This window comes from Danaus plexippus, chromosome 19, assembly GCF_018135715.1.
Source record: "Danaus plexippus chromosome 19, MEX_DaPlex, whole genome shotgun sequence".
NCBI lineage: Eukaryota > Metazoa > Arthropoda > Insecta > Lepidoptera > Nymphalidae > Danaus > Danaus plexippus.
The window spans coordinates 7,475,762-7,490,473 of record NC_083549.1 but is presented as its reverse complement, the minus strand read 5'-3'; the positions used below and the strand labels follow the sequence as shown (position 1 = coordinate 7,490,473).

At 30.6% G+C, this 14,712-nt stretch overlaps 1 protein-coding gene across 1 annotated transcript; it reads left to right on the top strand.

Moving 5' to 3' along the window:
- The first annotated feature begins 1,434 nt into the window (after positions 1 to 1,434).
- On the top strand, positions 1,435 to 14,475 carry LOC116767956 (organic cation transporter protein-like). The gene is made up of 7 exons (XM_032658555.2): positions 1,435 to 1,661; positions 9,717 to 9,903; positions 11,445 to 11,658; positions 11,944 to 12,199; positions 12,355 to 12,975; positions 13,926 to 14,104; positions 14,301 to 14,475. The coding sequence occupies exons 2-7, from the start codon at positions 9,746 to 9,748 to the stop codon at positions 14,463 to 14,465; spliced, it is 1,593 nt and encodes a 530-aa protein (XP_032514446.2). The 5' UTR covers positions 1,435 to 1,661; positions 9,717 to 9,745; the 3' UTR covers positions 14,466 to 14,475.
- The last annotated feature ends 237 nt before the right edge of the window (positions 14,476 to 14,712 follow it).

Sequence of the window (14,712 nt, the reverse complement as noted above, 5' to 3'; positions counted from 1 at the left end):
TTTATTAGATATAAGAATAAATATTGTAATATTAATTAATTTTAAACTATGTATTTAGGACGGAATTGACTTATGTGGGACGAAGTTGAGGTTTGAACACGCTAAGTATTGTTTTTTTTTAATAAGCATTTTTCTTACAAATAAAATGTATGACATCAGTATGTTTTAAAATATATAGTGTAGGCATTCTACTTTGTTTGTAAATGTGATTTAAAAACAAAATGAAAACCCAAGACTACGATTTGAAGTGGTAATCAAAATAAAGAACAAAACAAAACTTTTATTTCACAAAAGAACATTATTTATTTGCCGCTTTAAACCGTTAAATCTACCGGAAACATCTAATTATAAATGAGGACATCACTTTAATAAGAATCACATATAAACAACGTGAATATAATTAAAGTTATAAATAGATAATATATATCTTTGCAGGTTAGGCCCATATTAAGCAACGGCTTAGTATGTCATGGCTCTTTCAATATGGCCGGCTATTTGATACATTAAATAAAATTTAATTAATGCCAAACTTACTAATTTCAATTGACTTCAAATAAGGGTTCACTGTAAACACGGCCCTTTCATAACAAGGATATGATTTTATTAGCAAAAAATATCCTTTAATTAGTATAGAATAAATTTTTACGTTATTTTATTTAAGATCAAATAACCGAACATTTTATATAATTGTGTTTAGAAACTTTGTTTTTAAACATGGATTTTAATGCGTTCTGTAACAGACAACATTGGTATAAGGGCAACGCAAACCTTTTTAACGAAGTTGGTTTTAATTTTTTAGTCATGTTTACTGATATAATTTCTTACCAAAAAGTTTTTTTTTAATAAAATAAGACAATTTTTATGTCAGAATTTGAATTGAATCTACATTTATTTTGTTTCTGTTATTTTTATTTAAATTATAAATAATCGAAGATAAATTAGGGAAACGAAAAAGTATAAATTAATGATAAGAAGATGGCTTAACTGATTTGATATACATATTCAAATCTTTTACGTTATTTTATGTAAATAGTAACAAAAGCTATATAATTAAGATAATACATAGGAAATTATGTGTGCCATAAAATGCCACCGCTTTACGCACAATATATTTCACAACTGCATTCATAATCCGTCAATACTTTTATACCCTTTTTCGACTTAACTGATAGGCACGTCGATTTTATTTTTAGTCTAAAAAATTAACATATGTTGTGTTATCTACTACATCAACAACAATGGAATGTTGATTTAAGAATCATGTCGTACATCGAATCGTGGTTTATCGTTAGTGATTAAAACATCGATAACAAAACAGCAATGGACGTGACACAATGTGTAAATTCAAAAATGTAACATGTGCGGCGTACGCGCGTGGCACGATGTCTTTCCATGGTACATTCAACTGAGCGTCTTTTATTCAGCCAATGAGCACTGAGTGAGGCGATATACGCGCTCGGTGTCACACGCGTGACGCGACATAGCCGCATGCCGGCCGGCATAAATCCGAATTTTAAATATCCATATACGATACAGACATTATATATATAACATTAAGACTCTTTTAACAAACCTCTTTTCCGACGTGCTCTACTGGTTAGTGAATGATAACTCAAACATGTGGTTTCTGTGAATCGGGACAAGTTTCTAGATATTTTCCTGTGAGTATACTAATATACTTAAAACATGTTCGCATATTTCTTATATGTCGTACGATTTCTTATCAACGTTGCAGACAAAATATCAAATGCGCCGAGAGCGAAACATGCGCTTTGCTACCGTTAATTAAATTAAACACGTCTACATCGCGGACATTCGATATTCCTGTCATGTGCTCAATGTGTCCCCATCTGTATGGTAATACATACATGTAAATACCTCAGTATCAACACGCTAAACGTATTTTTTTTATCAATGTATATAACTTTCAGTTGACCTACTTAAGAGTAATAACATAAAATACCAACCAGAACCTAAATCAAACGGTTTTTTTAACTTATTTTTGATAATACAGATGATAATTTAAATATTTATCCACAAATTACATTTAATTAATTCGTTAGTATCACTTATTATTATTATTCGTTACTATCACATGTATGAAGTTAATTAAGTTAAAAATTATTGCGTCATAAATTTTAAATTTCTGATCACAATCTCACCAAAAAGTTTTTTTTTCTATTTAAATTGAATAAAAATAAAAAATAAAATTTACGAGTAATAATAGTATATAAAATAAATAATGAGCAACGTAATTAATCATATTTAATATTGTTGCTTTTTAAATGATTCTTTTAAATACTGAATGTTGTAAAATCACACACAGGTATTAAATATAAAATTGTCTGTGACGTTAAAAAAAAAAAAATATTTTGTTGAAACGATCCCAACAAAAATAGCCTGACTGTTAGACAATAGTTAACAATGCACATAAACTACAATGGACCAAAATACATCACATCCGAATACAATTAAACAGCTGGCGGGCAATTTTATCTGCATTGTCCTTATATAAATACAAATCTATTTAGACTAGTTATACCCCGATACCGCTAGTGGGTTTTTTACATTGCCAAAGTATTCTCGTCCGAAGTGTTATCTACCTGAATTTTATGAAAATCGTTGCAGCTATTTAGTCGTAACTGTTAACCTAGAGACAAAAATCTGTTACTTTAACTTAAACTCTACAATAGAGTAAATCAAAATGCAATAATTTTTTGGTCACTGCGATTAATACTGATCGTGGTCGTGGTGGCCTGGAGGCTAAAGGCCCGCCTCTCATATATGAGGGCGCGGGTTCGAAACCTGGCAAGTACCATTGTGATCTTTTCTGAATCGTATGTACTTTCTAAAAGTATTAAGACACCACTGACGGACGGTGAAGGAAAACATCGTGAGGAGACCTGATCTTATAATTTCAAATTATAAGATTGAAATCACCAACCCGTCTTGAGCAAGCGTGGTGATTAATGCTCTAACCTTCTCCACGTGAGAAGAGGCCTTTCTCATCAGTGGGTTCCTGTAGGCTGATAATGATGATTAATACTGAAAGGCGATATTTTGTTTTTGTGAGTCTGTTTTTTCTCAATAAGTCAAGAACCATTGAACTCATACATTTGAATGTAAGCCGGTAAGAATAACACATGTATTACAGTCATTGGACCCAGCAATTGTCGTAAAAAAATCCCTGAAGTATTTTTATAAATAACCATATCTGAGGCGACACTATTACAAAATCTAGGTCTTGCCCTACTCTTAAGATAAGCACAGTGTTTTCTCTTCCTGTTAAGAAGTATTCTTAACTCTTTGTTTTTACCATGGTTTCCCAGGTACATCAACCCCGAGGTGTATCTCATTTAATTAATTCGAATATCAGCTGTTCTTCGTAATTTTCTCTTTATTTCTCCGTTTCTTTTGCTATTTCCTCCACCTCTTCTAAAATTAACTTAAAGAGTTCCAAACGTGGAATCAGTGGTTAATATTGATTTCAGGATATATCTGCTACTTTATTTCTTCTGTTAAATATTCACGACTAGTCTAAAAATGCGATGGGTGCTAGTGAAGACGAGAAAAATACTTTTCTTGCAGTTGAGGTTTAAATTCCATCCCTCATTCGAATGATTTTCTTTTTTTGCAAGAAGATTAAGACTATGTATTCTTTTCAATACATTATAAACTATCGTCTAACCTAAGTTACCATGATCTAATTGAATACCAAATCAAGCTGCTCCTGGTATTAAGGACAAAAATGTTGGTAAGCAGAATTAGTGGTTAAAGGGAGAGAAGCTAGTTTGACACATATATATGTAATATCCTTGTTTATCAAATTTGTGTATAGTATAAACTCATCTAATACTCATAACTACTCATCCGAGTTATTTGCCGAGTTCTTATTAAAGTTGCCGATTAAAGTAAGTTAAAGTGGCTCCCCATCCGCTTCCGACGAAATATGCATGTTTTAAAGCTAATGTACAACATGTTCAAACATTCTTCTCCTCCGTACCTATTTGAGCGTTTGAAATTTTCCTCCCCCAGAATCCTTCTTAATCGCTCTTGTGTTTCACAAAATCCTCTTGATATCCCCTCTTTTCATACATTTTTTTCCGTAAATCCTTTTCTGTCTAAGGTGCACAACTTTTGAACTCACTGCCACCTTCTGTTTACGAAGAGAATCTAAGTGCACCTGCATTTAAACATCGACTTAAATGACATCTTCTGTTCCTTCTACCTTCTGATGTGTAATGTTTATTTGTTAATGCGATTTGTATATACTTTTGTGTATATTTATGTATATATCTATTTATGTATAATATCTAAATTTTCTATTTTTTTTTACACCTACCTACACCAAGCTTTCTTATCTAGTTTCCTCTATCAAAATGGTTTCTGGTACATATCTCTTTTAAGGGATAAGTTATCCTTTGTTCATCACATTTCTTTTATAATTGTATAACTATTTCTACTCTTGGTACATAAGTAAATAAATTATTTACGGAACAACATACGTATATATAAACAAGAAAACGAATCCTAATTGTGATTAGTTGTTAGTGTGGAGCCAATTAATCCGAAAGTATTGCAGAAGTAATAAAATACATTTGAAACAGCTTTAAAACTATTTTTACATCATTGGCACTGATTTTGTATTATAACCAGCAAAAATTTGATTTCTACATGAAGGATAATTTGATGAACTTTCATTCAATAACAGTTCCTATAGTTCCAGGCCCTTGGGTGCTTTCAAAGTATTTATATTACTTTCAGCTGCAATTATAGCTTTAAGTAATACTTTACTAGTATCACCTTCCCCTGCATCTTTCCAAAGAATGACGAAATGTATCAGTTTTAATGGATTTATTAGAGTTTCTCTAATTATTATTGTCACACAACAATTTTTTTTATAAGCCCAATTTATATGCAGAATAAAAATAAAGTAATTTTGCAATAACCATTATCATGGTTAATGTTTTGGAACTAGTGTATGGTTTTAAAAAAAGATCTGACCTGCAATTTTTGAATGAGATATTCTTGGTTTACAAACTACCGTTTCGCTAAAAAAAAGATGCGTACTTTATTGGTATATAGATACATATATTTTTCAATGAGATCAATGGGGACTCCTCACTATGTGGAACTGTGCCAGTTTGTTGATATTTTCAATATTACTATATCCGGACTTATTATCTGCTTTTAATCAAATTAAAGAATTGAAGCAAAATATTGAATGAAAAATTACCTTTCATAATTATTTATTCTATTATTATGTTAAATACACACCTAATTTTATGTCTTTCTCTTCGTTTCCCTTTTCCTTTGCTGGAGTAACATAAAACATTCTTGATTAGATCATTTTATAGTATTATTTCCAGCAAAAGCTACGTCATTATTACAAACAGCAACTAAAAATGGTTGCTTACCACGAATTTGACGCTAAGTAAATAGTACGATGCACTACTTACTCTGCGTTTCCCCTTTCACAATCAATAACACATATGTATTATCATAATCAAATTTACAAACCAAAAAATGAAAACACAAGTTCATCCAAACTCATGTCATCCTGTGTATTTGTGACTATAAAATTTGAAGGGTAGTTTGTCATTTCCATATAAAAAAAAAATTATCAACTGACGATTAGGTTCAACTGTTACATTGAAATCTTTTGTGTTAATGATTATCTTAGCTTATCTTATCTTATCCTTACAACTTAACTGCACTTGTTCAAATTGATGAGCGCCATTATGCGATAGTAACATAACTCGAACCTTTCCGATCATAACTTTTTATTTAACAAAACAGTTAAAACACTATAGTTAATTAATTTAAACCGTAGTTCAGTTTGAGGTTCGTCAAATAACGTCAAATAACAAAACGTATTGAAATATCTTTACCTTTACATATTTATAAAAAAAAATTAACCGTAATGTAAACAGAGTTAACTTAGCCTACATTTAACTCTAAGGCCTATAAAAAACATGAACTCGATTGACCTCTACGAGAAAATATCATTAAATTAAAACAATCACTGAATAAAATCTCAAAACAATAAGCACTTAATGTTAATTTGCTATTACAAACGCTTATATGTAATATGCATTGACTTTTCGAGTTTGAGAAAATAAATTTTACACATAAAAATATCTCTAAAAATTTGTTTACATAAATTTAATTGATTTATTGATTATACTCTATAGATATAAAATGAAGAGGATTTATTTGGTACAGCTCATAACTTAAAAAACTCTAAGGATATATTACAACAATTACTCACTATACACTAACCAATTATAAAATAACTTATTTTAATCACTCGTTTAACAATGGTAGGGGATATTTTTATAAATAACTCAGTAAAATAAACACTACGGATGACTTAATTATAATCCAAATCCGTTTAAAAATGCCGTTAGAATAAAAACCGAAATATATATATTAGAAATAATAATGAATTTAATAGTGTGAAGGTGAATTAAAATTTATTGATCTTAATAAAAAATCATTGATACATATTTCAAACGACAAAAAAAAAACTCTTTTAAAATCTAACAAAAAATTGTATGTATGTACGTTCGTGTGTCCATTCTTTACGCAGTTACTAATGAATAATATTGAATAATCCTTTTGCATGCAATATTTTACTTTCAGAAACTTTCTGTATTTTATTTATTTGAGATGAGAACCGAAAATTATTTTAACTATCATGTAAACTTATATCATAAAATTTCTATGAAGAGCAAGTAAATTTAAGACGAATTAATTTTACATATCTTTAACTTTTGATAATTACGTTATGGATTTTTTAAAATTATTTACTGGATAGTGCTCCACTATCATTTACCGCAAGTTACGTCCTTACACTACAAATAGAGCGTTAAGGGTTTTTATTTCAAAATAACTCGTTTAATATAGTAAGTAGTAAGTTTTATAGGTAATGGAAACAAAAACAAGAAACGCTTCGTATTTAGTGCGATAATGCAAGCTTCCGGCAAGCACTGTTGGTAAGTATGAGGCCGAGATAGTAAATACTAGTAGAGGCATATTTATACTTGCATCAAGATTATCTATATAAAGAAGATTTTCTTGTAAGAAAATAGACACAGGAAAACCTTTCAATAAAAAAATGGCCGTTTTAAAACTCAAAAATCTAATGATCAAATTTTAAACCATCGATTTAAGTGATAAATGATCGAAGAATATTCTAGAAAAATCTTTATACACCCTATTATAAAGACTTCACAACAATGAGATACGTTTTGCAAAATATTCAAATATATGTTATTCGTGGCGAGGTTCGATAGATTGAAGGAATTGATCACGATGGAACTACGTGCTAATAATGCTAGGGACACACACGCGGGCATGTTCAATAATAATGTCATAATTTTATAATATAAAAAATATATAACTAAAAACTAAAATAAAGTTATACGTTTAAAAAATAAAGTTATATATTTATATATATATATATATATATATATATATATATATATATATACATGTATATATGTATATTGCAGCCGTTTATATCGATATAAAATCACTTTATACAAGGTCTGCAAGTATTGAGTAAGTGTCGAGCATGTGACACACTTTGAATCGTGAGATGTCAATAATTTTATATAGAATTAAAATAAATAATAGGTGAGAATTCAAATATTTTTATAACGTTTTATTACATAACAAGAATTAATATATAGTCAAGTAAAAAGTAATCAATACATTATACTCTCAAACGCAGAAACTATATTCTATACTACTCTGCTAGCGTCCCTATCGCGGGATTGGTTTTCAACATACTGTTCATTTCAAATGGTACATCCTAATCCTAAATATATAATAAATGCAAGATTTTGGTTAAGCCTTACAGTCTTTTTTCTTAAACACCACAAAAGGATATATTATATAATTGGTCCCCGAATTAAGCATAGTTTCCAATGGATCCAGTTCCCTTTGTCAGAAGTATCGCCGCCGTTTGGTTATATATATATATATATATATATTCTCTTTGATTCTAGTACCGAAGTACACGTAGAAAAAGTCGCATGCTATAACTAGTCAAATGTTAAGGTCTAGTCAGCAAACTCAATCAAACAGTTGCTATATGTATTGAAGCTATAATGAATTTAATAAATTGTGTACTAAGACAGCACGAATGCAAATAAAACATTGAGCAACACAAGGCTCCACGAATTATTCTATACTATTAATTATAAATGTAAGTAAACAATACGGCCTTGATGAATTGTTCTATTATGGAGTGTGGGAGCATTGCTTTAAGTAAGGTACATCAAGGACATTTTATAATTATCAGCAGACAGAGTAATAAGCGAGTAAATTTAGTGAAACATTTCGTATTAAAAATAACAAAGTCGTTGTATTTTACTATAAATTTGTATGAAAAAAGTCTTTTATTCTGTAATATCACTTTCTGACCATAGCTATTCAAATGAGACGCAAATTCTTAATGATTTAAAAGTTTATTAAAGATTTAAGAATATAGACATTTGTCATTATAATACGATAATTAATTTTATATAAAAATTCGTCAAAACCACTGAAATAAACTAGTCAGTTCATAAAATTTTGTAAAATAATGAAACAACACTTTTTACGCTACGTTTTGTTCCTACCCTCATTATCACGTCTGACAACACGTGTACAATGCTATAATTTGAAATCTCTTATAATAATGTTTGTTTGATAATGACGCATTTTAAAAATGATTGCATCGAGATAACAATGTTCACAGTCCAGTGAGCGTAGCATAGCGCAAACGTTTAGAAAAAAAACATTATAAAGAATTTACGGTACACTTAATTTTTACTCTTTATCAGTTAGCAAACATTTGCTTTAGATATGTTCGTTAGCTGATTAAGAATAATCGATATAATAATAATGGATTTTCATTAACCAGCCGATAAATGAGCGTTTATTTTGAATATTTTTAACTAGTTTAAGTGATAAATCAATAAAAAATTTATGACGGTATAACAACAAAAATTAAAAATGTGAGAAAAAAACAAAAAACAAATTGTTTAATACACCATGTTGGTGTTTGTATAAACGTTGCGAATGTCACAGTAGACGGAAACCCATACCTTGAAAACAGGAACTACACAAGTTACCAATAAACGTCATAGTTTTTTACTGTTACATTTATACTTGCATATAAGCTAACGAATAAAGTAGTAAAAAAAAAATGCTATATCGTTTAAGGTAATGAGTAATTATTTAAATTCCTCGCTATATAACTCATTTCGTAACTCATCAGCCCACCCATAAAGCGAGGTCAATTGAGTAATTAAGAGTAAATAGTCACTAACCCTTTAATCTTCATAGTATGATTATCTTAGACTTGCGAACTAATATGGGCTATATTAAATCAGATGTCCCAAAATCCTAAACGAAATATGTCCTGTAAGACTGTATATAAAATAGTATAGTGAAAAATCTTTCTTTTATATATCATTTAATTTTCCGTAAATTCCACCATTTGTGTGGTAAAATTTTGTTAAAAGAAAAATCGGATTCAATAAAAAAAACCGATGCTAAATTCAGAAAATACGTATCGCCTACTTTTCAACGTATAGCTCTAATAGTATTACAATATAATTTCAAACAGCATTAATCTAAAAGCTAACCTTTCCAGACGATAAAGAACCCTTTGTCGTAAAACTACCAGATTTAGAATGCAACAAGATTCCATCCATTTTCAGAACCTGACGTTATCAAAGTTACAGCAAGAATGGAAAAGAAAGAAATCAAACTCGATTCAGTGCTCGAGAGTCTCGGACCTTATGGACGCTACAATCTTTTGAATTTCGTCCTGCTGCTGTTCCCAGTGCTTTTGAGCAGCTTCTTCGAGTGCGGGTACATCTTTGAGGCACAAGAACAAACGTACAGGTAATACAGATAATTGATGTTATAAAACATAAACATAGAATCTAAAACTTAAATTCTAAAGTAACTTTTAATTGCTCTTTTTGTTTAATTAAAAATTGTTTTGATTTACGATCACTTCAAATTATTTTGATATTGCTTATATATATATATAATCTTATTTGGTTTACACGAATAATAAATACAAGTAGCATTAGTTAAGTCAATAAGTAAAATACATTTTAAGAACATTATAAAAATCTTGCAAACTACATTATTCATACAGAATAACAAGTGACATTTAGAAAAATATCTGAATAAAGTGCAGTTATGAATATGTAAATATTGACATCGATCAATGATTTATAAGATAATTAAGAAATGATATTAACCAGTAACCTACAAAGGAATCTCTCATTGGATTCATAATTATCTCATTATCATACATTGCGGAGATCTTTGTGTCGAAAGGACTTTTGATAGGAACTAAAAATAACATTAATAAAGATAATTATATAAATCAATATATAAAAGTGACAGTTTCATACTTATAATTTTAATTTACTGAGCGTCTCTCTGTATATCTGTTTTAAAGCCATCACGCATTCTTACTTTAATTTTGTATCGCCATATAAAAAACGGTTATTTTATTCCAGTTTTGTCAATATCTTTTTATAATTATGTACGGAAGAATAATATTACGTACGAAAATCTACGAATGACAAACTAAAAACTGTACGTATTTAGTTGACGATGGGAACTCGTAGTAAGGTTAGAAAATACCAAAAATCCTTGATTTTGTTTGTAATGTGTATTACTTGTTACGCACATAGTTTTATCCCTTACATAAGTCTTAGTGTCATTAACCCAATCCAACCGCAAGTATTGAAATCAATATTGATGGATACGATAGGATTATTAGTACGATCTCACAGTCGAAACAGTGCCACATAGAGTAAGTATAAGAAATAAATTGAACTAAGCTAATATATTATTAGTTCAGCTTATTTCGAAATATGAAAATCAAACAATTATAACGAGCGTGCCGAACTTACACTTAGTACAAAGAAACCAAAAAAATTTATTATAAAAATAAAGAGGGTTTTATAGAAGAGCATTTGTTGTATCTAGAAAATTCATTATAATAACAAAATTGATTACATCTCAACGAAATCTTTATATTTTTCAATATACTAGTAATAGGGATCAAATCTTAGTCTAAGTTTAATAGATTATATAACTATAGATATCTCGTATACGGGTTTACTGATAACGATATCGGGTTTAAGCGGACAGATCAATAATACAATACCAAATGCCTATTAACGCTAACAATGGCATAGATTTGGCAATTGATAATACAAGATATAAGTTAATTAAATCTACTAATATTTAATTCAGTGTCATATAATAAGAAAGGATTTCTCTTCTTGTCTTTGTTTGGTTAATTCTATTCATTAATATTAATATTTAGTTGAGCTATATAAATAATATATTATTAATGTTAATTGCTTTTATTACAATTAGATTTGGTTTCATTACATGTTAAATTTTATTTGTGTCAGATGTAAAATATATGGATGCGAGGAAAGATTCAACGACACGTCCTGGTTGAAATACGCGATACCAACAAACAATGAGAAAAATAGACCAGAATCTTGTTTGAGATATGCACCAAACAATGTCACATTGAACCAATGCGTACCCGAAGAATTCTCAAACAAAACTCTGCCATGCGAAAGTTTTGTTTACGAACCGGGCGAGACTTTTGTTAAAGAGGTAGTATATCAAACACCAATATGAGACTGTCGAAATAAAACTAATATTCCTCGGTATGAGTACGAGGAATATCTGTGACATTCACATCTGATCTGTCCATGAACACGGTCGCTGCAAAGTAACCGAAACGTCGGAAATATGTTGTTCAAAACAATTATAAGCTCGTAGTAAATCAGAAAAATATTAGTTTTATTTCAATCTTAGATCTCATTACGTGAAGACTAAGAAACGTCGTATATATGCAATTTTATCTATTGCGGCTGTTATTCAAGATATTTCCTTCAGTTCGACTTAGGTTGCAAGGAATGGATGAGAGCTCTTGTTGGGACGGTCCACAACTCTGGGATGTTCGCAGCAATGTTAGTCACTGGAGCAATATCGGATAGGTATGGAAGAAGAGTGGCTGTTGGTTTAGCAGGGACCGCAAGCTTCATATTTGGCATAGCCAGAGCGTTCTCTCCAGACTATTACACGTATCTGACGATGCATTTCTTAGAAGCCGCTTTGGGAGGAGGTTTATACCCATCAGCTTACGTTTTTGGTGAGTGCTAATTACATTAACGTTACTTTTGCAACTTAGATATTTGTTTATTTTATTATGACATCAATAGCATGATGTAAATTGTCTTAAATAGATTAACATGCGTCAAATTCGTCGACAATTGGATAGATTAGTAGTTTATGATTATTTTGCAGCGGTTGAACTAGTTGGTTTGAAGCAAAGAGTCATAGTATCAGCCATGTGTAACATGACCTTCGTCGTTGGCGTCGTCCTCATAGCGCTCCTGGCGTGGTTCGTGAACAATTGGAGGCACTACATCCTTATTCTATACAGTCCGGCCATCATGGTCGGAATTTACGTGTGGTTCATGAACGAGAGCGCTAGGTGGTTGCTCAGTAAAGGCAGGAAGGATGAAGCTATAAAGACACTAAAGAAAGCGGCTAAAATCAACAATCTTGATCCCCGAGTACTGGAATTGGATTCACTGTGTGATCCTTTATTAAAATCAGACAGTCAGACAGTCGATAAGAAATCACAGCTATCAAAAGCCATACGTTCGAGTATAATATGGAAGAGACTAATGATATGCTCGTTTCTGTGGATGACTTGTTCTTTGGTCTATTACGGACTATCAATAAATTCGGTGTCGTTAAGCTCTAACAAGTATGTTAGCTTCATGCTAGTCGTTCTTGTTGAGATCCCGGCGTACATTGTTGTGGTCATTGTGCTGGATAAGTACGGACGGAAGAAGACTATGATAGCTAATTTCATGACCTGTTCCATAACCAGCTTGCTTTTCGCATTTCTACCCAGATGTGAGTATGAATTTTATTATTTTTTAACAATAATAACATACATAATTAATTCAGGGAATCAATGTTGTTTATTTTTCAAAACACGTTATCCTAATTCGATCTTTCACGGCGTATGAGTAAACTCGTAAACCTAGCGGATCAAATTCTCATTTATTAATAATTTCTATGATAAACAATAGTAAATAACATTATTAGACTTGCAACGAAATTTGAAACGCATTTTTTAATTGTAACGTAATGTTTCACTGAAACATACGAAAAGCATCCGCATTATAATATTCTAAACAATGAGATATAATCTGCCGATTGAATTTAGTTACAGAGAATGAAATTGGTAAATAAAATGTATGTAGAAAAGAAAGAAACAATAGATTATGAAAATATTTATATATACATGGAAACACATAATTAAATTAACATCAGTCTCCGTAAAACATAGAAGATATGAATTATATTTTCAATGATAAATAACAAAATGTCAATTTTATAGTGGTATTTTATTACGTCTTGTTAACCGTATTAAGATTTTTTTCGAACTAAACGATTTCTCCGATAAACATTACTCGGTGGCTTACTTCTTTATTTTCAACATTGAAAGCGTGCACATATAATTTTTGTTGCGTAAGTATAAAAAATATATGATGATTGTGTGTATTTTAAGAACATTTGCAACAAAACAATAAATTTGTATCCGTCATTTACGCTTGTATTTATAATTTTATATTAGTACATCGGTTACAACAATTGAAACTACGAGTATAACGTAAGAGAGGTTTCCGTACTGAATTCTTTTTTAACGTACTTACTATTTCAGGCTTGTTCTGTATAAATAAATAAATTTTATTTAAAACTACACACGTTTCGTTTTTCATATGTACTCTTTGCGAACGTTCACATTAAATCTTAAAATCTAGTAATTTATAAACACCGAACGTTATCTCCCCTGACAGCGGACTGGTGGTCTATCCCGCTGTACCTGATCGGTAAGTGGAGCGTCACCCTCACATACAGTTCCGTGTACATCTACGTGTCCGAGGTATTCCCGACCAACATGAGACAAACCCTCATAAGCTTCTGCTCCACCGCTGGCAGGATAGGATCACTGATAGCGCCGCTGACGCCTCTATTGGTAAATATAATCTTATTTTCATTGAATTTCAACTATTTATATCAAGTCGAGCTGATAATACATAGAGCATAACCAAACATATGTTATATATACAAGAAAATCTATAGTCATTTAAGCACACTAAACATTTCTGTTACAGTTATGTCAATGCATTGCTTTAGTAGAAATATTCTACTGTTAAATAACAATCTTTCAGTCGCAGTACCACCAGTCGATGCCCACAGTTATATTCGGTGGTATGTGTTTCATATCAAGTCTCCTGGTCATTATGTTACCGGAGACAAGGAACATGAGATTACCAGACACCATAGAAGAAGCCGAGGAACTCTCCAAAATGAAAACCAGTACTGATTCCACCTAATTCTGTTTAATTTTTTTTTGTGATAAAGAAGTTTCCAATCATATTTGTTGGTCAGGTTGTTGTTGTTGTGTTATATAATTTTTTAACAGCGCGTGATCGCCTGAGTTTACAGCGTGGCACAAGTTTGTATACAATCAAAATCTTTATTGATCGCACCGTAATATATCCCTAATGATTTATTTAATAAGTTTCTGAATGAGATTCTTATCAATCGTAAACTTTCATAGTAAAACTTACAATGAAACAT